The sequence below is a fragment of the Lynx canadensis genome, chromosome E1, assembly GCF_007474595.2.
Source record: "Lynx canadensis isolate LIC74 chromosome E1, mLynCan4.pri.v2, whole genome shotgun sequence".
NCBI lineage: Eukaryota > Metazoa > Chordata > Mammalia > Carnivora > Felidae > Lynx > Lynx canadensis.
In genome coordinates, this window is record NC_044316.2 from 2,174,254 (window position 1) to 2,198,417 (window position 24,164).

A 24,164-nucleotide genomic window follows, 5' to 3' on the forward strand; every position below is an offset into this window, starting at 1 on the left:
CCTAGCCCGAGGTCCCTATATAAAGTCTCGATGCCGGGGCCGCGGCTCCAGGTAGCTGAGCGGGAGGGGACCCGGGCCTCAGCCCGAGCCCCCGACCTCCACGCCCCTCCGCCCAACGCCACGGTGGGGGCGGGGCCTCGGGGCGGGGCTATGAGGAACAAGTAGGCGGAGCGGGGCGGGGCAGCTACGAGAGGTCCCCGGATGGGGCCATGGCGAAGCCGGAGGCTCTGGGGGCTGCCGGCGGCCGCCGTGGGGAATCCCCGGGAGAGGCGACCATGGGTGTGTCCGGAGGAATCACGGTCGAGACAGACGCCGGGCCGCCCTCCAGCGTAGTCCCGTTTCACGGTTCTGGGCCCTCCCTGCACCCCGGGGGAATCGTAACTCGCAGTCCTGAATCTAGCCGGCCCTCCGGGGGCGTAGCAGTCCTCGGTTCCGGACCCAACCAGCACCCTGGGGAGGTTGCGAACCTCGGCACTGGGTCCGGCCCGTACCCAAGCGGATTACATGGCCCCTTCCCTGAAACTAGAGTATCCGGGACCTACAGGCTCGGGTCCGAGGGGTCTGGGGCGTACAACTCCGGACGCAGTCCGCGCTCCAAGTCAACTTGCTTGCACTCCCACAAACCTTGTGAGGACCGGCCCCGGAGCATCCTAAAAAGCAACGGCTCCGTCTTGATGCAGAAATCCCCCATTGCGGAGAAGTAAAGAGTTCAGCTCGGCTGGCACCCGGCTCGGAGCCCGGAGGGAGGGGTTTCGGACACTGGAGGGGGCGGGGCTAGGAGGAAGGGGCGGGGTCCTGAGAACTAGAAGAGAGAGTAGCTGAGGGCTTGGGGGGGGTGGGGGGTGGAATCTGAGCTTCCAGGCCTCCGGGAGAGCAGGTACAGGGTAAACGCTGGCTACACCGTGTGTGATTATCATTAGGCGTGACCCCCCGCCCTCACTGCTACGCCTCTGAGACTACGAGCGGGTACAAGAAGTTTCTGAATGAAAGAAAGTGGGAGGGCTGTGAGGAGGAGGTCGCTGGAAGTTTTCCTACACCTTTCTGTGTCCTCCTACGCCAGGAACAAGTCTCAGCGGTGGGACGAAATGAATATCCTAGTCACCTACCACCCTGCTGACAAGGACTATGGATTTATGAAGGTGGATGAACCCAGCACTCCCTACCACAGGTGCTGAGCCCTCAGCCCTAACCTTCTAGCCCAGACCCTTCCCTATTCAAAGGCAGTGGGGGAGGCAGAGAGGCCCCAGGGATTGGATACTTCCAGATGCTTGCCCCTCACCACTGCTTACTCCCTCGTCTGCAGGCTGCAGGACAGTGATAAGGACCTGCCTGGGGCATCCTCTTCTTCAGTGACTCTGGAGGTGCTGGCCAAGAGGTGAGAGTCCTGCCAGAGGTCAGTAGGGATGTGGGGCCTCTTTCTCCCTCCACCCCTGAGCTCTGAGGTCTGAGCCAGCTCTGCTTTTTGGCCACCAAAATGGGAGGCGCTACAATTCCCATCTGGACTGACCAAGGCCAAGGTGGGGGAATTGGCCAGCTACATCTACCACCTGCCCCTCCTCGTTCTCTCTGTTTGGTGCCTGCAACCAGTCTCCCTCCTCTTCAGGTTGGCAAAAATGGCCAATCTCTATCCCAAGGTCCTCCGGTATGGTGATACCAGAAGTTTGGGAGCTCCAGACCACTTTTCCAAGACACGTGAGATGAGGGGTGGGGATTGAGCGGAAAGGGGAGGCAGAGTGAACCGTCAGCGAGAGCCTGGCCGGAAAGCCAAGCTGTTTGCAATGGCCCACAAACTCCAGTGACTTCGTAAACCGCCGAAAGACACATTACGATGAAGGAAAGGTCTTCGAGACTCAGAAGAGTTTTTCCTTCGATGATAATAAGCACAACAACAAAGCCGGCCGTGCCACTACGGGCAGTGGCGGTCGGGGCATGACGCTGGACCCAGAGCCCAGGCCTGTGGAGAGAGGCTGGACAGGAGAACTGGCCAGAGGAGTCAACGATGAGATTGGCCTGGTCACCGGGAACCACATCCGAGAAGCCAAGGGTTAGCTATGGTGGAGCCCCAGGGATTTGTGGGAATTGTAGTCCAGAGTCTTTGCCATGCCCTATCTTTCTCAGGGGCCATTGGCCCAGGGCCTTGCTGCCTGGGAGGGAGGTAATGGCAGGTGACCCCCAGGGAAGACGGAAGGCGGGTGGGGTGGGGGCCTCATCAGAATAGTCCTCAGGAAGCCCAAGAGAACCATGGGGGATGGAGAGGTCACTGGGATTTTCTAACACGGGAAGAGGCCAGAGAAGTGAGATGAAAACCCAGGGCTGGAACTTCTCCCCTGTGGAGGGGGCCATCATGGACACCTGGGGGTGCTGGAGACCCTAGGTGGCCACAAGACCCAGATGGACTTGGATGATTCGGCAGATTCCCCTGCCTTCAGAAATCAGTGCCGAGCTTCAGCCCCCATCAGGTCAGGCCAGGAAAGTGGTCTGCAACAACGAAAGGAGTATTACGTCAAAGGAAGATACCTGAGGAGCTCCCCCCACCCCGAGCTCGAGGAGGACACAGAAGATGAGCATGAGGAGCAGGACAGTGAGAGCTGGGCCGGGTCAGCCTGGGGCGGGGGGGGGTGCTGACAACCCCGGACTGATGGGTGCCCCAGCCTTGACCCTGTGGTGTTTCCAGGCTCTGCAAACTTGAGCTGGGTGATTGAGAATCCCATAAGCACTGAGGTCCGTCTGCTGGGCCACCCAGGAAGCCCCATTCAGGATCACAAGGCCACCAAGGACCGCCTGAAAGTGACAGTGACAAAATCGCAACCTGGTGAGGGCACCAGGCCCCAATAGCTGGCTCTTGACAAGCTCCCATCCCCCCAGCCCCCCTTCTTTGCATACCAGTATACCTTCAACAGATGCTAAGAGCGGCCTCGGGGCATCCTGGTGTGCAGGGCCCACGTTGTACAGAGAGGAACGAGGGAGGCTCAGAAGGGGTTGGGACCCCCTCCAGCTTGGCACTAGCTGTTGGTCCCGCGCCTCCCCCTGATTCCCCTTCGCCCCCACCCCCCTCCAGGTACCGCCCTGTCCTCCAAAGACAATGGGTCCAGATCAGAGTCAGGCTGGTGTCGGTCAGTGCCTGGTATCCAAGGGGCTCACCTGGCAGAGGCCAGAAAGCTTGGAGAGGCAGCCTGGGAGCCACGGGAAGTCCCCACGCCAAAACCGAAGCAGACGTGAGCCTGGGCGGGTGGGGGGCAAGGGGGCCGCCTGAACCAGCCCCGGAGAGAGGGCCTGAATGGGTGGGTTCCAGGGAGTTTCAGGGTCACGTGGGCCAGATCTCCCGCCTCCTGCAAGGAAGCCAGTAACCCAGTCATCTCTCCCCAGATGAAACCCTGCGTCTTCAATGGACACAAGAGGGGGAAGCCAAACGATGGAAAATGTAGCCAGCTGGGGATGGGGTGGGTCCCAGCCTCCCCCTGCCCACTGTCCTCAAGGTGGACAATAAAGAAAAGTGCGGGAGTCTGGGTGCTCCGAGTCGAGTCGTTGGCCCTGCCTGGGCCTGCTCAGCCACAGAGGAGAGGGGCGGAGGGAAGGACGTCTGCATACAGGAAACCACACAGCAGGCAGAGGAGCGGAGAAGAAAGCTTGGAACAGCCTGGGGCACTGGACTCAGGGAGGGCCTGGGAGGCCCAGAAGACCCCCCCACTGCAGCAGGGGGACGGTGGTTGGTGGGACCCCAAAACCACGAATGTACCAATGTCCTCTCTAATTCCTACGACATCTCTGGGCGGGGCGGTGGGGGGGGAGGTTGTCATGCCCATCTTCCAGATGAGGAAACTGAGGAATCAGAGAGCTTGCCCAGGGTCACACAGTCTCTGAGTGACAGAATCAGGACTGGAGCCTGTATCTGCCAGTCACCCCCAGCCCCCAGCACGGCTAAAGGAGAAAAAATCGGGGAAGGGGACTCTGGTAAGAAGGGGACTGCAGATAGTCTGTGTGGGTGGGGCTGTGGCTTTTCCGCCTGGCCCCGCCTCTGCCCCTCCCAGTACTGCCTGCAAGTGTGAGGTGAGAGCTCCTCCTTGCACACCCCTAACCCTTAGGGAAGGGATTGAGCCCCCTCCCCCACCCCCAGGCTCTCCCCAGGAGAGGACCCCCCCCCCACTCCTCCTCACCAACCCCTCCTGGGGCAGGGAGCGCTTCCCCCTGCAGCCCCTGCCCGTCTGACCCCCCCGTGCAGCAGAGCAAGATGACGGTCAAGCTGGATTTCGAGGAGTGTCTCAAAGACTCACCCCGCTTCCGGTAAGTGTGCGCAGGTCTGGGTGGCAGAGGGGGTGAGGTCCGACCCCCATCCCCAATGGACATGCACACACACACCCACAGGCCCTTCCCCAGGCCAGATGTCCTTCCCGGGAATGACTCTCAGCGGGACAAGATGGAGCTTCTAGGCCACTCGGAGGACTTAGTAGCACCTCTACTATGAACCCCCCAGACTCTGATGCTCTCTGCCCCCTTCACATGCAGAGGGGGCCTCTGTAGCCCCTCTTACCCCCAGAGCGGACACTACCTCCTCGGCTCCTGGTACCCCCGCCCCTCCCCCAGCACCTGCTGGGGCGGTTAGCAACTTCCTGCCCTCGCCACATCCACCCTCCTTCTGCCCTTCCTGCTCTGGCCTGGGCCCTACTAGCTCTCAGACTGCGCGGAGTGAGGGAGGCGGCCAGGGCTTGCGGACAGGTCCCCGACCCCATCAGCCTTTCCTGTCTACGCCCTTACCCCCTCACCCCAGCCCCAGCCCTTCGGGGGCGCACAGACCAGACGGACCCAAGCTCTGTTCCCGTGACCCCTCTTTTCCCAGAGCCTCTATCGAGCTGGTGGAAGCCGAGGTGTCAGAACTGGAGACCCGGCTGGAAAAGGTGACATGGGCAGGGGACCCAGGATGGGGTAAAGATGAGAGGGGCGAGGCCACGGAGAAAATTGGAGACCACGAAGGAGTTCCAGGGGTTTTTGAATGCTAACCGTGCGGGGTAAATACTTTGGGGGCCATAGAGAAGCAGATGGAAGTTCTGCACCCTCAAAGAGCTCGAGGTCCTGGAAGACAAGACTCACTTGTGGGCTTTACCGGGTCAGCTGTGAGCCCGGGCCTCAGGACCGCAAGACCGCTCTGCCCCCAGGGAGCTCACAGCAGCTTTTGGGAGACAAAGCAGTGGGACACTTAAACACGGGACAGTAGGGCCCTCCGTGGCTACTCTTGATAAAATGGGCACACACACGTGTGAACACTCCCCGCCCCCTCAGCGGGTTTGGTTTTTCTCTACAGCATTTACCCCAGTCTCACGTGTTACATACGTATTGGTGCGTGAGCTTTCTACCGCCTGTGTAACAAGTTATGCCGAATTTAGTGACTCAAAACAACACACATTTGTTGGCATAGTTTCTGTAGGTCAGGAGTTGGGCGCGGCTCAGGCTCCCACGGGCTACAGTCCATCTGAGGCTCAGGGTTTCCTTCCAAGCTCACGTGGTTGTTGGCCGACTTCAGCTCCTTGCTGCTGCGGGACTGAGACCTTCACCTCCTCGAAGCTGCCCGGTGCCCTGTCATGTGGCCCTGCCCCTGGACAGCTTGCTTCCTCAAGGCCAGCTGGAGGAGCTTTCTAACTTTTTTTTTTTTTCATTTTATTTATTTGACAGAGACAGAGAGAGCACAAGTGGGAGAGAGGGGCAGAGGGAGGGAGAGAGACAAACTCAAGCAGGCTCCACACTCAGTCCAGAGCCCGTGGAGGGGCTTGATCCCATGACACTGGGATCATGACCTGAGCCGACCGAGCCACCCAGGCGCCCCAATGACAAATTAACATATATTGTTTAATTGAACTGTTGTCCTTTGAGTTAATTGCAGACTCACAAGAAGTCACAAAGACAGTAGAGGTCCCATGGACCCATCGCCCAGCTTCCCCCAATGGTAGCATTTGGGGTAATGCTAGTACTTTACCAAAAGCAGGAAATTGACGTCGTCATGGTACAATGACTGTCTGTGGACCTTACCTGGATTTTACCTGTTTTGCATATACAGTTGACTTTTGAACAACATGAACATTAGGGGCACTGACCCCCCCCCCCAGCACAGTCGAAAATTTACATATAATTCTTAAATCCCCAAAAACTTTACTGATAGCCTGCCACTGACCAGAAGCCTTACCGATAACGTAAACGGTTAATTCACACGTATTTTATGTGATATGTGTCTCGTATGCCGTCTATACAATAAAGGGAGCTAGAAGAAAGAAAGTGTTATTAAGAAAATCATAAGGGGGCTCCTGGGTGGCTCAGTCAGTTAAGCGTCTGACTTGGGCTCAGGTCATGATCTCACAGTTCACGAGTTCGATCCCCACGTCGGGCCCTGTGCTGACAGCTCAGAGCCTGGAGCCTGCTTCAGATTCTGTGTCTCCCTCCCTCTCTCTCTCTCTCTCTCTGCCCCTCCTCCACTCACACTCTGCCTCTCTCTTTCTCTCAAAAATAAATAAACATTAAAAAAAATACTCATAAGGAAGAGGGACACCTGGCTGGCTCAGTCATTGGAGTGCATGACTCTTAATCTCAGGGTCATGAGTTCAAGCTCCACGTTGGGTGTAGAATTACATACATACATACATACATACATACATAATTAAATTTTAAAAAAACCAGGGGTGCCTGGATGGCTCAGTTAGGTGAGTGTCCAACCCTGAATTTGGCTCAGGTCATGATCCCAGGGTCATGGGATCGAGCCCCCATGCCGGGCTCAGACCTAAGTGTGGAGCCTGCTTGAGATTCTCTCTCTCCGTCTCTGCCCCTCCCTCCCTCACTCACACACCCGGACACGCACGCACTCTCTGTGTCTAAAAGAAAGAAAAAAAGCACAAGCAAGGGAAGATAACATTTACTGTACTGTATTTATCACAAAAAGTCCACTTCTACGTGGACCAGTGCGGTTCAAACCCCTGCTGTGCGAGGGTCGACTGTCCTTTTTTTTCAAAACAACACAAAACAAAGTCTGTGTGTACCATTCAACGGCGCTCTGTCACATGCCAGCATCTCGTTCAAGCCCTTAAACTCACCGCAAGGAGCTCTTGAGATTCCCTCCCCTGCCTGCTCTGATCCGCTCATCCGTTCTCCTTCTCCGGACTTTTGTCATTGCTACACTGTTACTTAAGTGAAGCCATACGCTGTGTGACCTCTCAAGATTAGCCTTTTTTGTCCTTGTTCTCTCTCTCGGAATAATGCCCCTGAAGTTCGTTCGGTTCGCTCCACATTAGTACAAGTAGTTCACGTGTGGATGGTTCCTTCCCTTGCGCGGCTCAGCGCTACTCCATTGCGTGGACCCCCGAAGAGGCTGAGTTGTGGTTAGTTCCCTGATCGTGACTGACCCTGTCAGTCACCTTCAGGTGAAGCCATACCTCCCTGCAGCCTTCGCGAGCCCTAGGAAGTGTTTTTCAGTTTTCAAAAACCCACTGAGAACCCACGTGGCCCAAGTTCTCTTGAGCCCCCTCTGCCCAGGACTTTTCCACAGAGGTTCCCTGGTGGTCTCCTGTCCCCGGGGCCTGACCTGAGGGGCTCCACAGACACTTGTTCCATCCCTGTTGGGGTGACTCAGGCCAGAGCCAAGTCGTGTCACCTCAGGATGTAATGCGGTGACTGGTGACCGAAGATAACAAGGGCCAGAGGTCAGGAGATCTCACTTTGGTTTCTGACTCAGCCACCTGGCCCTACCAGAGGGACCTTGCTCAGGCCTGTCAGCTGTCCCCTTGTTTCTTTCATTTCTGTATTTGATTAATTAATTTTAACATTTGTTTATTTTGGGGAGACAGAGCATGAGCAGGGGAGGGGCAGAGAGGGACAGAGACACAGAATCCGAAGCAGGCTCCGGGCTCCGAGCTGTCGGCACAGAGCCCGACGCGGGGCCCGAGCCCACAAACCGCGAGATCATGGCCTGAGCTGAAGTCGGATGCTTAACCGACTGAGCCACCCAGGCGCCCTTAGACTGCTAGAATTTAAGGCCACCCAGGCAGCACATCCATCCTGTGAGGCAGACAGTTGCGTGAGCAACTGGAGTTTCTGGAAAGCTCCGGACCCAGGCGGCCAGGGCAGGGCAGGGAGGGATACATGGAAGTGGACGCAGAAAGACGGGCTGGAGCCAGCTGACACTGGCTTCGGTGACAGGCCGGGAGGACTTTTCTTCCAGGCGCAGAGCAGTGCGAGCAAAGCAGCAGAGATGAGAAAGCACCAGCTGTGTGTTCGCAACTGGGAGTACTGGGCTGGGCCGCAGAGTCGCTTGGGCGAGGCTGGGAAGGAAGGGAGAGGGAGGGGGGGGCTGCTGTGAGGGGGTCACACAACTCCCTGCTCCCCCCCTGTTGCTTCTTAGCTCCTCAAGCTGGGTAACGGCCTCCTGGAAAGCGGCCGCCATTACCTCGCGGCCGGCCGCACCTTCATTGCTGGCATTTGTGACCTGGCCCGTCTGGGTCCTCCCGAGCCCATGATGGCGGTATGTAGCTCCCCCCGCCCCCAGCAGGCTGGGCGGGGGGGGGGGGGGGGGGCCTGGAATGCAAAGATCCTCTGGGAGGGGAGGGGAGGATCGGCCTGGGGTCTGCAGGGCCCAGGCCAGAGCGGGGCTGGGTCCGGAGACGGCGGCCCAGCTGCCCCACGCCTGCTCTCTCTCTGACTCCCCGTGCCCAGGAGTGTCTGGACAAATTCACCGAGAGCCTCAGCCACAAGCTGGACAGCCATGCGGTGAGCGGAAGCGGGTGGGGCTGGGCTGGGGGAGCCCCGGGCTGTCTGCGGCCTGACCCTCACCTGCCAGTGTCTGCCCCCCTCCCCGCAGGAGCTGTTGGACGCTACCCAGCACACCCTGCAGCAGCAAATCCAAACCCTGGTCAAGGAGTGAGTGTGGGGGGGGGGCCCGGTCCTCCGTCCCTCGTCCCCTTACCACGGGGGCCTCCTTCGAGGCAGGAGCCGTGCGGTTGGGGGTTTCGGGTGGCCTGACAGCTGTCCCCCATCCCGACACCTCCTCGGAGGCCCGTCCGGAAGGCCGCGAGCGGGCCTCCACCGGGAATTACTCCGCCGGGACCATTCTGCTGGGCCGGGGTTGGGGGGGGAGGGTACAGGAGGGGTACCTGTGGTTGTGTGTTGTCCTTCCATCCCGCAGGGGTCTCCGGGCTTTCCGAGAGGCTCGCCGGGATTTCTGGAAGGGGGCTGAGAGCCTGGAGGCTGCTCTCATCCACAATGCCGAGGTCCCCCGGCGCCGGGCCCAGGAGGCCGAAGAGGCCGGAGCCGCTTTGAAGACTGCGCGGGCCGGGTACCGGGGACGAGCACTGGACTACGCACTGCAGGTGACCGCCCGGCCTGTCCCCCAGGACCCCTCGGGGCTGGAGAGGCCCCGGTGTGCGGTGGGCGGGGGCGCTATGTTTTCGAGACTCACCTGACGTCTTTCGGGGGCCCTCAGATCAACGTGATCGAAGACAAGAGGAAGTTTGACATCATGGAGTTTGTGAGTTGGGGGGGGCGGCGAGTGGCACGTGACGAGGAGCCTGCTGGGCGGAGGGCGGCAGGAGGGAAGAGGGAAAGACAGGAGGGTCCCTCGTCACCTCTGCCCCCTGCCCACCCTGTCGCCCAGGTGCTGCGTCTGGTGGAGGCCCAGGCTACCCATTTCCAGCAGGGCCACGAGGAGCTGGGCAGGCTGGCCCAGTATCGCAGGGACCTGGGTGCCCAGGTGGGGCTCCGGGGAGCAGACGGTGGTGGAGGGAGGGGGGGCCCTCCAAGGTGCCGCTCCTGGCCCGGTTCAGGAGAGGGGGCTGGGGACATCTGAAACGCCCCTCCCGTGCCCAGTTGCACCAGCTGGTCCTGAACTCGGCTCGCGAGAGGAGGGACATGGAACAGAGGCACGTGCTGCTGAAGCAGAAGGTGAGGGTCTCCCCGCCCGCAGGAGGGTGCGCGGGGCCCTGCGCCCCGGCCTCTGCCTGTCAGCTGCCCGGGACCCTCCTGTGCCCCCAGGAGCTGGGCGGGGAGGAGCCAGAACCCAGCCTAAAGGAGGGGCCTGGCGGCCTGGTCATGGAAGGACACCTCTTCAAACGGGCCAGCAACGCATTTAAGACGTGGAGCAGGTGAGGAGAGGACCCCCCGTCACCCACACCCGCTCAGGTAAATGTTTCTTGAGTGGTTTTGTGTGCTAAGCGCAGTGAGAAAACAGACAAAACCCGCCGCCTTCGGGGAATTTCTGTTCCATCAGCAAAGACACACGGTAAACGCGACAGTGAGTTATGTTACGTTACAAGGTTAAGAGTGGCATCGGAGAAAAATAATAAAGCAGGGGATGCAGAGAGCTGCGGGAGGTTGCCGTTTTAAATTTAAAAAAATTTTTTTTGATGTTTGTATTTGAGAGAGACAGGGCGTGAGTGGGGGAGGGGCAGAGAGAGAGGGAGACACAGAATCCCAAGCAGGCTCCAGGCTCCGAGCTGTCGGCACAGAGCCCGACGCGGGGCTCGAACTCACGGACCGCGAGATCGTGACCTGAGCCGAAGTCGGAAGCTTAACCGACTGAGCCACCCAGGGGCCCCGGGGTTGCAGTTTTAAAGAGGGTGGTCAGGAAAGGCTTCATGAGAAGGTGACTTCTGAGTGAAGACTTGAAAGATATCTGGGGGGAGAATGTTCTAGGCAGAAGGAGGAGCCAGTGCCAAGGCCCTTGAAAAGCCCAGGGCACTGGAGAAACAGAGAGGGCACGTGGGTGCGGACGCGGGAGGGAGGAAGAAGCGGTCGGAGGTGCAGTCGGAGCTCACAGAGACGTGAGCCACGATGGGGCCTTGTCGGCTTCCGGCTTCCGTAGGGACTTAGGAGCCGCGACAGGTGTGGGGCAGGGGTGTCACCTGCTCTGACTCCGCTCCTTCCCCTTCCAGGGCCACTGCCAGCCCATGCAGGATAGTTGTGCAAAGTAGAAAATTGCGCCCCTTCCGTAAGAAACTTCCATCTGTCAAAAAGTTGTGGCAATAGACTTGGGGCGCCTGGCTGGCTCAGTCAGTAGAGCACGCAACCCTTGGTCTCTGGGGTTGTGAGTTCCAGCCCCATGCTGGGTGTAGCGACTATTTAAAAATATACTGCAGAGGAGCCTGGGGGGGCTCAGTCGGTTAAGCATCCGGGTTCGGCTCAGCTCATGAGCTCACGGTTCAGGGGTTCGAGCCCCATGTCAGGCTCTGTGCTGACGGCTCGGAGCCTGGAGCCTGCTTTGGGTTCCGTGTCTCCCTCTCTCTCTGCCCCTCCCCTGCTCACTCTCTTTCTCTCTCTCAAAATAAATAAGCTTAAAAATATATATAGAAATATATGTACTATACACATTTTAAAAATTGGAGCCGTAGACCAGTTTTATCGGAAAAGCATTTTACGGCCATCTGCTGGAAAGTTGTCTTCCCAAATGTATCCAATCTGGGTTGTTGGAGTTGTGAACAGCACCGCCTTCCGGGTCCTGACCTGCACGGCTCCGGGGCCCTGTTCTGGAGCATCTGACTGGATGGGACGGTCAGCCCAACCCTCCCAGCAAGATCCTTACGGGGCAGAGGGCGCAGCCGCTGTGCTGTTTCTGTCTCGAGCTCATCCCAGGGCTGCCCGTGTCCACAACTCTCCTTCCACCTCCTTCAGACGCTGGTTCACTATTCAGAGCAACCAACTGGTTTATCAGAAGAAGTACAAGGTAGGGAGACGCGTCCTGGCTGCCCCCGGGGCCCGGGGACGCTCCGCCCTGGCTGCAGCCGGCCGGCTGGCCCTCACCACCGTCCCGTTCCAGGACCCTGTGACTGTGGTGGTTGACGACCTTCGTCTCTGCACCGTGAAGCTCTGCCCTGACTCGGAAAGGCGGTTTTGCTTTGAGGTGGTGTCCCCCAGCAAGTGAGTGCAGACGTGGGGGGCGATGCCCTGATGCAACTAAACCTTTACCGACAGGAAGGCAGGCCAACCGCAGGGGCGTCTTGGGGGCCCCTGTGTAGCACCAGGCATTAACGCTTTGGTGGCTGGATTGGGGGGCAGCCTGGGGGGGGAGGGTGCCTTTAGGGGCAGGGGATGGGGTGACGGGGGATACTTAGAAAGATGGGACCCACTGGTGCCAAATTTCTATCCGGCTGGTATCTCGTATCTCTTTACGGCGGGTACCACTTGAATGGCGGGTGAATGTCAGCCCGCCTATCCCCCCACGTGGCTCCCCCGGCCTCAGAAGCCTCCCCGCCCCACTGTCCCCTCCTGCCCAGGTCCTGCTTCCTGCAGGCCGACTCGGAGCGCCTCCTGCAGCTGTGGATCAACGCCGTGCAGAGCAGTATAGCCACGGCCTTCAGCCAGGCCCGCCTCGACGACGGCCCCTGGGGGCCAGGCCAGGTGCCTTAACAGGAGGGTGCGGGGGCCCGGCTGCCCAGGGGGACGAGGCACCCCTTCCCCAGGCCCCATGGCCACTCTGTCTCCCCCCGTCTCCCCCAGGGCTCAGGACCCCTGGCCGTGGGCTCCTCCGCCACGCTGGGCTGTGGCGGAACCGCCAGGGGACGGGAATCTGGCGGTGCTGGGCACGTGGCAGCCCAGGTGCAGAGCGTGGACGGCAACGCCCAGTGCTGTGACTGCCGAGAGCCAGCCCCCGAGTGGGCCAGCATCAACCTTGGTGTCACCCTCTGCATCCAGTGCTCCGGCATCCACAGGTCACCACCCATGACCCGAGCGCCGGGGGCTGCTCTCCTTCTGGCTGCGGGGGGGGGGGGGGGGGGGGGAGGGGGGTTGGAGGGGGGGGGGTTGGGAGGGGGCGGGATTGAGCCCATCACACAGACCCCTCCCTCCCACCCTGTCCTGGCTTCCTTTCTTAGATCCTGGCCGGCCCTGGGCACAGGGTCCTGGTCTGGCCAGAGATGCTTAGTGGCTTGACCGTGGGGTCAGAGGTCTTGAGGGTAGGGGAGCCGATGGAGAGCAGAGAGAGAAGAGGTCACCAGGCCCCAGCAAGTCTATGAGGCCCTCCGCCCGGGTCAGCCTGGCGGAAGGAGGGGAGCGGCAGGGCGAGAGAAGGGAAACTGAAGGCCCTGAACGTGAAACGTAGGAGGGCGAAGCGGGACGGTGAGCAGAGCAAGGCCACGTGGCCCGCTGCCCTGCCCCCACCTGGCCAGCACCTCTGCTGCAGGGGGGCCCTGCCTCCAAGTCCTCCTGGGGAGCCGTGGCTGCTGCCACCCCACAAGGGGCCTGACCCCCGCCCTGGCCCTCCAGGAGCCTTGGAGTTCATTTCTCCAAAGTCCGGTCCCTGACCCTCGACTCGTGGGAACCGGAGCTGGTGAAGGTGACTGGCGGGGGGGGGGGGGGGGGGGGGGGGGGGGGAGGTCTCCTGATGGGAAGGGGGACTGGGGGGGGCTGAGTCCAGGGGCTGCAGAGCCCTGAGGACTCAGACACTCACTTCTCCCCTCCACCTGTCTCCGCCTCTGCCTGGGCCCACCCGAAGCTCATGTGCGAGCTGGGGAACGTAGTCATCAACCGGATCTATGAGGCCCGGGTGGAGGCCATGGCCGTGAAGAAACCTGGGCCCAGCTGCTCCCGGTGAGGTTGGGGTGGGGGGGGGGGGGGGGGGGGCTGCCCGCTGTGGGGAAGGAGGGAAGACGGTCCCCTCCTTCCCCACCACACTCCCACAGGCAGGAGAAGGAGGCCTGGATTCATGCCAAATACGTGGAAAAGAAGTTCCTGACCAAGCTTCCGGAGATTCGAGGGCGGAGAGGGGGCCGGGGGCCCCCCAGGGGGCAGCCTTCCGCCCGGCCCCGGCCCGGGAGCTTCAGATCCAGGCCAGGTAGAGGGCTGCTGGGGCATCGACTGAGCCCGGCCGTGTGCCCCGTGAGGAGGGCAGAGTACGGAGGCCCGAGCCTTTCCCTCGCCAGTACTGGGGGGTGGGGGAGGGGGCAGACCACAGCAACGCTGGTTTTACCAGGCAAGAGTTTGGGGGTTAAGGGAAGAATGGGAAGGAGTGTAGGGCCGGGAATAGGCTGCTGAGGGTGAGAGACGCTTGAGCTGGAGAAGGTGGTTGGACAGGGAGAGGTGAGGGACGCTGCCCTAGGGACCCCACACACACACGCACCTCCCACCCCGCACCATCCCGCCTGCACCTCCTGCCGAAGTCCCCAGCGTCCTGAAGGCCCTCCCAGAACTGAGAAGCGACCTGTCCCACTAGAGCATCTGCGAACTGTGCCGAGGGTCTCTTCCCGCCCCCTAACAGAGCCCCCCTCTGATGACCTGGGCGCCCTCCACCCTGGGGCCCTGCTGTTTCGAGCTGCTGGGCATCCTCCCTCCCTGCCCACCATGGCTGATGCCCTTGCCCACGGAGCCGACGTCAACTGGGTCAACGGGGGCCAGGACAATGCCACTCCGCTGATCCAGGCCACCGCTGCTGTGAGTCCCGCCCACTGCCCCGCCCCCACCGTTAGGCTCCTTCTCTCCCATTCCCGCGGGGAGTCTGAGCCCGGCTCCTACTCCTCCTCCCACCCCGGAGAGAGTGATAATGATAACCCACAGACACCGGGTTGCGAAGGGTGTGTGATTTGCGGGCAGACAACCTGGGTTTGAATCCAAGCTCCCACCGCTTACAGTTGTGAACCTCTCTGTGCCTCGGTTTGCCCACCTGCGAAGTAGGGACGGCATACCTCATGTGAGGCTGGACTGTGGCTTTAACGCATGACCTACTGGAAAAAGCTAGGGCAGAGCCTGACCCAGCCGAACCCTTACACTCCCGGCTCCCCTACCCCACCCTCTCAGCTGATCCCATCCGAAAGTATCTTTGGCCTGCTTCTGAAGATGCCACCTTCTCTCCCCGCTTGCAACTTCTCGCTGCAGAATTCTCTTCTGGCCTGTGAGTTTCTCCTCCAGAACGGGGCGAACGTGAACCAAACGGACAACCACGGCCGGGGGCCGCTTCACCATGCGACCATCCTCGGCCACACGGGGTAGGGGCCGCGGGGATGACGGCTGTGGGAAAGAAGGCTCGGGTAGGCCGAGCGGCCGGCTGACCCTCGCTGTCATTTCTAGGCTGGCCTGCCTGTTCCTGAAACGGGGGGCCGACCTGGGAGCCCTGGACTCAGAAGGCAAGGACCCGCTGACCATCGCCATGGAAACAGCCAACGCTGACATCGTCACCCTGTGAGGAGGCCTGCGGGGCGGGGCTAGAGCTTGCCCTGCCCCCTTGGGGCGGGACTAACGCCCAGCCGGCCTGGGCCAGCTCCGGGACTCGGCTGGAGAAGTGCTGTCCCCAGCGTAGATTGGGGCGTGGAGTAGGAAGGGGGCCGGGTAGGGTCCAGGGATGGTGAGTTCGTCCTGAGTGAGGGACGTCGATGTTGTTGAACGCCTTTAAGCACTGGACCCCGGGGGAGCAGATGAATTTAACCACCCAGCTTACAGGATGGGAAGTCCGAGTGGGGGGAGTGAAGCAAAAGTCATTCATACGTTCATTGCTTCCCCTTCAGGCTACGACTGGCAAAGATGAGGGAGGCCGAAGCGGCTCAGGGCCAGGCAGGTAACGTACCCCCCGCCCCCGCCCCACACTGTAATTCTGGGCTTCTGGCCCCCGAAGCCCGGTCCCCGTCGCGCCCAGCTGCGCTGATTAATGTCATACTTTTGCAACAAATCTGTGTGGGCGCAGCTGGTGCGCCGGGTCCTCGGAACAAAACGGAGAACCCGCGAGGGCGCTGCGCGCCGGCGCTGCTGTCCCTCCGGCCACGCCGCCAGCGCGCCCGCGGGCCGCGGGTCCCCCCACCCCCACCCCGCGCTCGGCCGCGCCCGCCCAGCCCTCCCTCCCCCCACCCAGGAGACGGGACGTATCTGGACATCTTCCGCGACTTCTCCCTCATGGCGTCGGACGACCCGGAGAAGCTGAGCCGGCGTAGCCACGACCTCCACACTCTTTGATCCCAGGCCTTCGAGGGCCCGCAGCCCCCAGTCCCCTCTCCCCGGCCGCCGGCCCCTCGGTCAATAAAGCCGCCGTGCTTTGCGCTTCCCGTCGTGGTTCTTTGGCAGGGCGCCGCCTTCGGGCCGGGCCGGGGACTGGGCGCCGCGGCTGCCAGGGTGCGCGGGCGGTTGGGGTTTGCGAGCTCGAGTCACGCGAGGGGCGCCTTCCGGACAAACTAGGTGGTAGCTTCGGCCGCAGCCCTGGCGCCGGGCGGCCTCGAGGCGGGGCTCTCGGGCTCGGGCGACGTGGCCAGACGAGTCCGGCCGGGGAGAGGCCGCCCGCGTGGGCTGGGGGCCGGCCTTCCGTAGGGGGGGGGGGGGGGTGGGTAGCTGGCGTCGGGGCCGGGACGGAGAGGCTGGCTTCGGCCACCCCGGCCAGGAGGCATCCCCGGAATGCGGCGGCTCAGCACCCGCCCCCTCGGGAATTCCCTGCGTGAGCGAGCGGGGAGGGCACCGCCTCCAAGCCGGGGACCGCCGGGCCTGGGGGCCCTCGTCGGGCTGCGGACGTGAGGCCCGGCACACCTGCGGGGCCTGCGGGGCGGACGCGGCCGCATCAGGAGCGACGCACCTGAGTCACCCTGCGGACCCCACCCCCGCCCGCGTCCGCCCGTGTCCGCCCGTGTCCGCTCTTCCAGCCCGTCCGCCCCGTCTCTCCGGTTCCAGACTCTCGGCTCCCACCTCCGCCCGGGCCGCGCGAGCCGGGCGGGGGCGAGGGGCGGGGCGCCAAGGGGGCGGGGCTGTCTCTTAAAGGGCTCCCAGCCGCTGCCCTTAGGCCACTTCCTGGGGGCGGAGAGGACTTCGGCGGCTGCGGCGACACCCGTGCAGGCGGCGGCGCCCGGGTCCCGAGAACCCCGGGCGGCTTCCCTCAGAGTCCTCCGGCGCGCCCGGCTCGCTCTGAGCGTGCGCCCTCGCTCCCCAGCGGATCCGGAGCCGCTCCGCCGCCAGCTGCGCTCAGCCCCGCCTCCGTCGCCAGAGACCCGCGCCGAAGCCAGGCCCTGCCGGGCCTCCGACCGGCCCCCGGCGCCGTGCGCGGACTCGCCCGCGGCGACAGCCATCGACCCGAGAACTCGGAGGCTGGGTCCTTCCGAGGGTCGGCCTGTGCTCGCCACCGTCACCTGCTGGCTGGACTCCGGAAACCCGCTGTCTGAAGACCGCAGAAGAGACTTGCTGACCCACCGCCCTGCATCGAATGCGTCTGGGCCGAAAGCTCCCTTCCCTCTCTGGCTTCTGTTCTTTTCGGCCGGCCGTGTCTGTGCCCGGAAACCATCCCCCACTACCAACGTAGCTGGGGTGAGCCCTAAATCTTCCTGCCTTGTGTTCCGACCTGTGCATCCAACCCCGAGAGAGTCTGAACGAACCTTAGGACCCAGTTCTGCCCACGCCCGCGGAGTTTGCGTTTTCTTCTCTGTCGGTGTCTCCTGTACTCCCCAAAATTTCGCCTCCTCCTGTGCCCTCTTCGCCCCCCTCTTTTGGGGGCCCTGTGACCCTGAATGTGGGGGGCACACTCTATTCCACCACTTTGGAGACCCTGACTCGCTTCCCAGACTCCATGCTGGGGGCCATGTTTAGGGCGGGCACCCCCATCCCCCCCAACCTCAACCCCCAGGGAGGTGGCCACTACTTCATCGACAGAGATGGCAAGGCCTTCCGGCACATCCTCAATTTCCTGCGGCTGGGCCGCCTGGACCTGCCCCGTGGCTATGGGGAGACGGCCCTGCTCAGGGCAGAGGCGGACTTCTACCAGATCCAGCCCCTCCTGGATGCCCTGCGGGAACTGGAGGCCTCTCGGGGGACCCCCGTGCCCACAGCTGCCCTGCTCCATGCAGATGTAGACGCCAGCCCCCGCCTGGTGCACTTCTCCGCTCGCCGGGGCCCACACCACTATGAGCTGAGCTCTGTGCAGGTGGATACGTTCCGAGCCAACATCTTCTGCACCGACCCCGAGTGCCTGGGCGCCATGCGGGCCCGATTTGGTGTGGCCAGTGAGGACAGGGCAGAGGGAGGCCCTCACTTTCGTCTGGAGTGGGCCCCCTGTCCCGCAGAGCTCCCTGAGGTGGAGTATAGGAGACTGGGGCTACAGCCTCTGTGGACTGGGGGGCCGGGGGAGCTGCGGGAGGTGGTGGGCACGCCGGGCTTCCTGGAGGAGGTGCTGCGGGTGGCTCTGGAGCACGGCTTCCGCCTAGACTCCGTCTTCCCTGACCCCGAAGACCTGCTCAACTCCCGATCTCTGCGCTTTGTGAGGCACTGAAAACGCGGCCCTCCCGTCTGCCTGGGAGGGGGAGAGAACGGACAGCAAAGAGAATGAGAGACTCCCCCACCCCCCACCCCCCCCCACCACCTCTGAAGCCTCTTCTTAGCTCTGCCTCTGGAGCTGTGAGGGTCAGGGCTGCACCTTGACTGGAGCCCAGATGTGGGCAGGAGCTCCCGAACCTGAGCCGTGCAAAGGGTCTGTCTGGCTTGGTGCTAATCCTGGGAGGGGCGGGGAAGATCCCCTGGCTTGCTCTTGCCTGAGGCTGGGGGTCTGCAGTGTCTCCCCGTTGGAGCTCCGTATTTCAAGGGTCTAGAGAAATAGGGACACCTCTCTGCCCAGGCTAGGCCTCGCAGAACCCTGGGGGGGACACCGAAGTGTGGGAGGAAGGAGGACTTTGAACTGCTCTGATGTGGTCTCCTGGACCGTGGCTTCTCCTGCGGCTGGATGGCCTGGCCAGGCCTGACCGAAGACAGACCAGAACATTCTGGAATATGGGAAGGGGGTCCTTTGCTCTGTCTCAAGTCACCTCCTGAGGGAGACAGAAAGGCCACACCCCACCCCACGGTGGCCTAAGGGAGCTAGGAGAATCCCCATTTACTATGGGGCTGGAGCCCCACACTCTAGAAAGCCAAGTTTTTAAAGGACCCTCCATTGATGGTGGAGCTGGCCTTTGGGAAGAGGGTGGCATCTTCTTGGGCCTTGGCCTTACTGCCTTCATGTGTGCACGCGTGTCAGCCAGAGCGTCTGAGCGACGTCTGGGCCTCTCACATCCAGGCTCCCGTCCGTGTGACAGTCTCTCCGTCGTCTCTGCCTGTGCAGGCCTGTTTGGGGTTGCCCAGCAACTGCTTTGGCGCTGGGTATGTCTGCCGTATGGGTGTGAGTAGATTGAGAATTAGTAGTTGAATCACGAGGGGGTGTGTGTGTGTGCGTGCACACATGTGTGTTCGCCTCCCCGCGTAGGCACGAGGGGCCTGTCCACAGGTCCAGGGGCCTGGGTCGCCAGGGGCTTCCTGGTGAAAGGTAAGAGAAGTCACTGGGCCCCGCCGGCCCTTGGAGGCCTGTGTAGAACTCTTGGTTGCTAAGGCAACCGTGGGCAGGTTGCTAGGAGAGAGCTGGGAAGGCCCGAGGCGGCCCAGGGCAGAGGGGAGATGAACAGAGGAGGCCGGGAGGGTTGGGGGAGGATGTGGTTTCTGGGTCCCCGAGGGATGGGATCCTCACGCACGAGTTCTTCACGGTGGGAGGCGGGGGCGGGGGGGGGGGGGCGGACTCACTCGCTATTTATCGCGGGTCACGAACTTACAAGAAGAAAAATAAAATTGCTTTTTGGAATCTCAAACTTGTAAAGGCTGCTGCTGAGGGCCAGGGTGGGGGTGGGGGGCACTGCCCCCTTTGCAGCAGAAGCCCTGCGTTCTCTGCCCAGTCTTCTTCTGGCCCCCAGTTCCTTGGGCCCCTGCTTTGCCCTAGCCAGAGACGGAGCGGTGGTGCTGTTCCAGAATGCTCTAGAACCCCGAACCCCGGCTGTTCCGGAACAGTCTAGAACCTCCGGGCAAAGGGTTGGATCCAGGATCGGAGCATTCCAGGCCTTCCCAGCCTACATGGGGCCAGCCTCCCTGTGCCACCCGCTAGCGGGCCTCATGTGGACGCTGGCACTAGGTGGGGTCTTCCTGGCAACCGCCCAGGCCTGTGTCCTCTGTCACCTCTCAGACCGTGACCTGTCGGGCCGCCTGGCTCGACTCTGCAACCAGGTGAAGGCTCGGTGGGAGACCTGTGAGGCCTCCTGGACCTTCCCGGCCTTTGCCTTAGGTAGGATCAGACATCCAGGGCCCGGCCCGGCAGCATGTGGCTTCCCAGCTGAGCCCCTCGGCCACCACCTGAGTCCCCAGCCCTGGGAAAGTCAGGAAAGAGTCACAGGTCCTTGCCTGTCTCCACAGATGAGGTGTCCACGAACAAAGTCATAGAGAAGACTCACAGAGTCCTGAGGGTCATGGGTGAGATCAAGGGCGAAGGCATGACCTAGGGGCTTGGATGGGCACCAGGGAGGGGGATGGGGGGAGGGACCTGGGGAGGCAGGGAAGGGTGCAAGGCAGGCGGAGACGACGGGAAGGTGTAACCGGGGAGGTGCTGGGTGAAGCGTGGGGAGGCCCTGGGCAATACAGCTGCCGTCTGTCTCCCCAGAGATCAAAGGGTCTCCCTCCTCACTCCCTTTATATTGGCAATGGCTGCAAAAGGTCAAGTTTCCCGAGTACACCAGGGAAGGTACTGACGCGGGCAGGGACCGGGGCACCCGGGCTGTCCGGTGAAGGGGTGTGTGGCTGAGTGTCTCCTCTCCCCCCACCCCTCCTTGTCTCTGGTTTCAGCTTTCTGTGCTCCCGCCTGCCGTGAGTAGAAAAGGGAAGGGGTAGGTGAGGACGGGGGACCCGAGGAGAGCCTGGCGGTGGTCCCGGAGGGAGTGGGGTACTCTGGAAGGTGGGAGCCGGGACTCCCCCGCCCAGCTCTGGCCCGGCTGTCTCCTGCAGGGGGCAGCACCGTCCTGTACAACTGTTCCACCTGCCAGAGCTTTGCCGTGCACTGCTGGCCTCTAAAGCGCTGCGTCCCAGGTTCCGCTCCCCGCCCTCGCCTCACCCCTGCTCAGATCTCTGAGCTCGGGCCCCCCCCCCCCCTGCCCCGCCCCGCCACAAGGACAAGCGAGGTCCCCAGGATCACTCACTGCTTCCTGGGTTCCCTGCAGGAAGTCACGATCTTCGGGAAGCCAGGGTTCTGCTCCTCTCTGTGTTCATAACTGTCCTGCTCCTGGGCGTTCTGAGCCTCGTGGTGGAGTGAGTGGGCAGATGGCGGGTGTGGCCTCGCCACCCTTGACCCCCCAGCACCTTCTACCACCGTCCCTGTGCCCTCTCCTCCCGGCTGCCTGCCCTGCCCCTCTCAGGCCCCCCATTCTCTGTGTCCCCTCAGGTCCAGACACTTCAAAGCAAAAAGTGACATGTGAAGACAGCCTCCCAGCCCCCACGTCCTTTGGAAGGGACCCGCCAGCCCCTCACTTCCAATCCCAAAGGCTCAGCCTTCCAGACCCTAAACCCAGCCGCCTCCGTGATCCCAGTGTCAGATGGCCTCCAGGGGCCCAGGCACCCACATCTGGAAAGTTCCTCCCCTCCGGCCCTCAACTAATCAGCCAGAAGCAGTCACTGATTCCAGGAAAATGGCTACAGGAGGAAAGAACCCCCTCCACACACACACACACACACACACACACACCGCCGCCCCCACACCCCCTTCTGCCTGTTCTCGGAAAGCGGGGGCTGTTCGCCCCAGAAGCTGCTCTTGGCCCTCCTCTGACTGATTGGGAATCCGGGAACGAGGGTTCTGGAAAACTCCCTCCCTTTAAAGTGGCGACCACATCAGTCAGCCTGCTGGCATGCTATCCCTCCATTTAACATTGTGAAGCCTTGGCCTCCCACAGAGGCCTCCCTCCTGCCAAGATCAAGTAAACCTGCTTTTCAGTGGCCTCCGCCCGGGCCTGGCCTCTGTCTACAACTGGGGAGGGCAGAGGGGGGACGGGAGACTCGGTGTAGCACAACGGTCCTCAACTGGGTGGGGGGTGGATTTCACACCCCAAGAGGCGTTCGGCAACATCTGGAGACATTTTTTATTGCTTCGATCGGGGGATGTGCTACTGACCTTTAGGGGGTACGCACGAGCAATGCCGCTGGCACCTTATGATGAACGTGGGCGTCCTCTGCGACACAGAGTTGATCTGCCCGACACCTCCGTCGTGTGTGGTTCAGAGACCCTGGTGTTTAGTCCGCTGGCTATCAGGAGCTTTGGGTTGGGTAGATGGACGAGGAAACGTAAAAAGAGAGGCCTGTCGCCAACCCCAAGTCTCCGTCGGAGGGGCTGGGCCTGGAAGGGATCCTGACACATGCCTAGCCTGGTGGTTTTCAAACTGGGTATCTAGAGGCTCCAGGGCAAAGGTTCTCATCCGGCTGCACATCGAAGTCACCTGGGCCTTAGGTCCAGAGATTCTGAATTTAGTGTGAGGTGGGGCCTCAGTGAATCTAACTTACAACCAGCCAGGGCTAGCACCGTTGTTTTTGGGGTGTCCATAAGGGTCCTGGGGATGGGGAGGGTGCCTACTCCTTCTAGGAAAGTACATTCGATATTATTGTACACATTCTGGTCCAATCCCTTCATTTTATACCAAAAGGAGGGAAGGAAAGAAGGAGGGAGGAAGGAAGGAGGGAGGAAGGAAGGAGGGAAGGAAGAAGAAAGGAAGGAAGGAAGGACAAAGGAAGAAGGAGGAAGGAAGGAAGGGGGAAGGAAGGAGGAAGGAAGTAAAGAAGGAAGAAGGAGGAAGGAAGGAAAGAAGGAAGGAGGAAGGAAGGAAGAAAGGAAGGAAGGACAAAGGAAGAAAGGAGGAAGGAAGGAAGGGGGAAGGAAGCAAGGAAGGATGAAGGAAGGAAAGAAGGAAGGAAGGAGGAAGGAAGGAGGAAGGAAGGAAGGGGGAAGGAAGGAGGAAGGAAGTAAAGAAGGAAGAAGGAGGAAGGAAGGAAGGAAGGAAGGACAAAGGAAGGAAGGAGGAAGGAAGGAAAGAAGGAAGAAGGAGGAAGGAAGGAAGGGGGAAGGAAGGAAGCAAGACCCGAAGATCATATGCCAAGTTCTTACAACCTGCCCAAGATCATACAACAAGTCACGTCCATTCATCTGGCGGACGCTTAGCGAATACGTGTCGGGCGCCAGGCAGCGTCACTGCCCAGCCTGGGGTGAGAAGACACGACTGCCGACCGCCCGGGCACCACGGCCCCCTCGGGTCTGCAGCAGCCCTTCCCTAGCCCTTCTTGCCTGTGGACTACAGTAGGCCTGGCCCTTGACCCTGACTTTCAAGACTCTCCATCAGCAGCTCCCCACGTCTTACTTGGTCCTCGTGCCAGAGCTCACCCATCTTGGCCCTAAGTGGAATCTCCACCCGAACGCCCCACAAGCCTGTCGGAGTCACGAGTCCAAACCCACCTTCCTCCCCGACCCCGCCTCCTCCTCGTGATCTCCCTCTGGGCTAATGGCGGTGCCAGGACGAAGGGACATCCCCTTCCTCTCCCGCCGCATGCCTGCTTCTCATCAGTAAGCCGTCCACCTTCGTAATCCTTTTTGGAATCTGGCCCCCATGTGTCCCCGGAGCTTTATCTCAGCTCTGCCCGCCCCGCAGCCCCGCTGAATCACTTGCCCACTTTGTTTTCTCATGGCTCCTTGCCTCTGCCCAGGCTTGTTCCTGTACCCGGGATGCCCTTCTCCTTTGGCTCCGACATCACCTCTTCTGAGAAGCCTTCTCGGAGCTCCTGAGGCAGAGTAGAATGTCCCTTCTCCAGACATCTGTCGTGGGGCGCCAACGTCGGGGGGGGGGGGTTCCTTAAAAATCTTCCCTCTCGGGCGCCTGGGTGGCGCAGTCGGTTAAGCGTCCGACTTCAGCCAGGTCACGATCTCGCGGTCTGTGAGTTCGAGCCCCGCGTCGGGCTCTGAGCTGATGGCTCAGAGCCTGGAGCCTGTTTCCGATTCTGTGTCTCCTTCTCTCTCTGCCCCTCCCCCGTTCATGCTCTGTCTCTCTCTGTCCCAAAAATAAATAAACGTTGAAAAAAAAAAAAAATCTTCCCTCTCGACCATGCGCTACCCTATAAAGCTGCTACCTGAGGTTTTGTCTCTGCTTCCCCAGAACCGGGCCCGCGGTGACAGCAGGAAGCATCTCTAGCCATCTTGATCCCTCCTCTTCTGAACCTTGGTGACACCCCCCCCCCCCCCCGCACATGAGTTTTTCATGAACTTGTGACACAGGAGGCCGGCGGGGCTGGTGTTTTCTGTGCAGGGAAGGCCGACGGCCTGCCAGGGCAAGGCTGGTTCTTCTGAGCCCCTCACAAAATAAGAGGGGCCACGAGGGCTCTGGCAGTTTTAAACCATGGACCCTAAAGCCTTTGATGTGCCTCCTCCATCAAGAGGT

General features: G+C 61.4%; 5 protein-coding genes and 1 long non-coding RNA gene across 8 annotated transcripts; 5 read left to right on the plus strand and 1 right to left on the minus strand.

Annotated features, from left to right (window-relative positions):
• Positions 1–205: 205 nt before the first annotated feature.
• LOC116737737 lies at positions 206–2,182 on the plus strand. Of its 2 annotated transcripts, none has more exons than XM_032591106.1 (4): positions 206–700; positions 1,061–1,168; positions 1,304–1,375; positions 1,604–2,182. In XM_032591106.1, the coding sequence occupies exons 1-4, from the start codon at positions 210–212 to the stop codon at positions 1,713–1,715; spliced, it is 783 nt and encodes a 260-aa protein (XP_032446997.1). In that variant the 5' UTR covers positions 206–209; the 3' UTR covers positions 1,716–2,182. The 2 variants fall into 2 exon arrangements, with proteins under 2 accessions (XP_032446997.1, XP_032446998.1); XM_032591107.1 differs by having other exon boundaries at positions 1,635–1,876.
• LOC115501310 lies at positions 1,858–3,227 on the minus strand. The gene is made up of 2 exons (XR_003964771.1): positions 3,142–3,227; positions 1,858–2,478 (listed from the first exon to the last, which is right to left on the minus strand). It is a non-coding gene; the product is annotated as an uncharacterized LOC115501310 (long non-coding RNA).
• LOC115501303 lies at positions 1,905–4,229 on the plus strand. Of its 2 annotated transcripts, XM_032591108.1 has the most exons (5): positions 1,905–2,044; positions 2,375–2,581; positions 2,675–2,812; positions 3,059–3,215; positions 3,367–4,229. In XM_032591108.1, exons 1-5 carry the CDS (start codon positions 1,930–1,932, stop codon positions 3,368–3,370), a joined length of 621 nt encoding a protein of 206 aa, XP_032446999.1. In that variant the 5' UTR covers positions 1,905–1,929; the 3' UTR covers positions 3,371–4,229. The 2 variants fall into 2 exon arrangements, with proteins under 2 accessions (XP_032446999.1, XP_032447000.1); XM_032591109.1 differs by having other exon boundaries at positions 2,414–2,581; positions 3,059–4,229.
• ACAP1 (ArfGAP with coiled-coil, ankyrin repeat and PH domains 1) lies at positions 4,229–15,983 on the plus strand. Its single transcript, XM_030296300.1, has 22 exons — positions 4,229–4,281; positions 4,835–4,892; positions 8,375–8,494; positions 8,686–8,739; positions 8,831–8,889; positions 9,155–9,338; positions 9,452–9,496; positions 9,623–9,718; positions 9,835–9,909; positions 10,000–10,109; positions 11,635–11,686; positions 11,780–11,880; positions 12,237–12,360; positions 12,460–12,671; positions 13,225–13,294; positions 13,454–13,548; positions 13,641–13,792; positions 14,216–14,388; positions 14,830–14,939; positions 15,022–15,132; positions 15,456–15,505; positions 15,797–15,983. The coding sequence occupies exons 1-22, from the start codon at positions 4,229–4,231 to the stop codon at positions 15,895–15,897; spliced, it is 2,205 nt and encodes a 734-aa protein (XP_030152160.1). The 3' UTR covers positions 15,898–15,983.
• A 1,411-nt stretch (positions 15,984–17,394) lies between these two features.
• On the plus strand, positions 17,395–19,428 carry KCTD11 (potassium channel tetramerization domain containing 11). Its single transcript, XM_030296312.1, has one exon. It carries the CDS (start codon positions 17,486–17,488, stop codon positions 18,182–18,184), a length of 699 nt encoding a protein of 232 aa, XP_030152172.1. The 5' UTR covers positions 17,395–17,485; the 3' UTR covers positions 18,185–19,428.
• A 354-nt stretch (positions 19,429–19,782) lies between these two features.
• On the plus strand, positions 19,783–21,651 carry TMEM95 (transmembrane protein 95). The gene is made up of 7 exons (XM_030296310.1): positions 19,783–19,990; positions 20,119–20,175; positions 20,363–20,443; positions 20,545–20,565; positions 20,704–20,784; positions 20,916–21,003; positions 21,137–21,651. Exons 1-7 carry the CDS (start codon positions 19,783–19,785, stop codon positions 21,168–21,170), a joined length of 570 nt encoding a protein of 189 aa, XP_030152170.1. The 3' UTR covers positions 21,171–21,651.
• Positions 21,652–24,164: the final 2,513 nt, after the last annotated feature.

What these genes read in the sequence shown, in the direction of transcription:
- LOC116737737 (XM_032591106.1), top strand. Translation starts at nt 210, where the DNA reads ATGGCGAAGCCGGAGGCTCTGGGGGCTGCCGGCGGCCGCCGTGGGGAA. An exon ending in AAATCCCCCATTGCGGAGAA is followed by an intron (nt 701 to 1,060) that starts GTAAAGAGTTCA and finishes CTCCTACGCCAG; the next exon opens with GAACAAGTCTCAGCGGTGGG. An exon ending in CTGGAGGTGCTGGCCAAGAG is followed by an intron (nt 1,376 to 1,603) that starts GTGAGAGTCCTG and finishes CCTCCTCTTCAG; the next exon opens with GTTGGCAAAAATGGCCAATC.
- LOC115501303 (XM_032591108.1), top strand. Translation starts at nt 1,930, where the DNA reads ATGACGCTGGACCCAGAGCCCAGGCCTGTGGAGAGAGGCTGGACAGGA. An exon ending in CCACATCCGAGAAGCCAAGG is followed by an intron (nt 2,045 to 2,374) that starts GTTAGCTATGGT and finishes TGGAGACCCTAG; the next exon opens with GTGGCCACAAGACCCAGATG. An exon ending in TGAGCATGAGGAGCAGGACA is followed by an intron (nt 2,582 to 2,674) that starts GTGAGAGCTGGG and finishes TGGTGTTTCCAG; the next exon opens with GCTCTGCAAACTTGAGCTGG.
- ACAP1 (XM_030296300.1), top strand. Translation starts at nt 4,229, where the DNA reads ATGACGGTCAAGCTGGATTTCGAGGAGTGTCTCAAAGACTCACCCCGC. An exon ending in GGGAACCGGAGCTGGTGAAG is followed by an intron (nt 13,295 to 13,453) that starts GTGACTGGCGGG and finishes GCCCACCCGAAG; the next exon opens with CTCATGTGCGAGCTGGGGAA. An exon ending in AACGCTGACATCGTCACCCT is followed by an intron (nt 15,133 to 15,455) that starts GTGAGGAGGCCT and finishes CTTCCCCTTCAG; the next exon opens with GCTACGACTGGCAAAGATGA.
- KCTD11 (XM_030296312.1), top strand. Translation starts at nt 17,486, where the DNA reads ATGCTGGGGGCCATGTTTAGGGCGGGCACCCCCATCCCCCCCAACCTC.
- TMEM95 (XM_030296310.1), top strand. Translation starts at nt 19,783, where the DNA reads ATGGGGCCAGCCTCCCTGTGCCACCCGCTAGCGGGCCTCATGTGGACG. An exon ending in TCCCGAGTACACCAGGGAAG is followed by an intron (nt 20,444 to 20,544) that starts GTACTGACGCGG and finishes CTCTGGTTTCAG; the next exon opens with CTTTCTGTGCTCCCGCCTGC. An exon ending in TTTCTGTGCTCCCGCCTGCC is followed by an intron (nt 20,566 to 20,703) that starts GTGAGTAGAAAA and finishes TGTCTCCTGCAG; the next exon opens with GGGGCAGCACCGTCCTGTAC.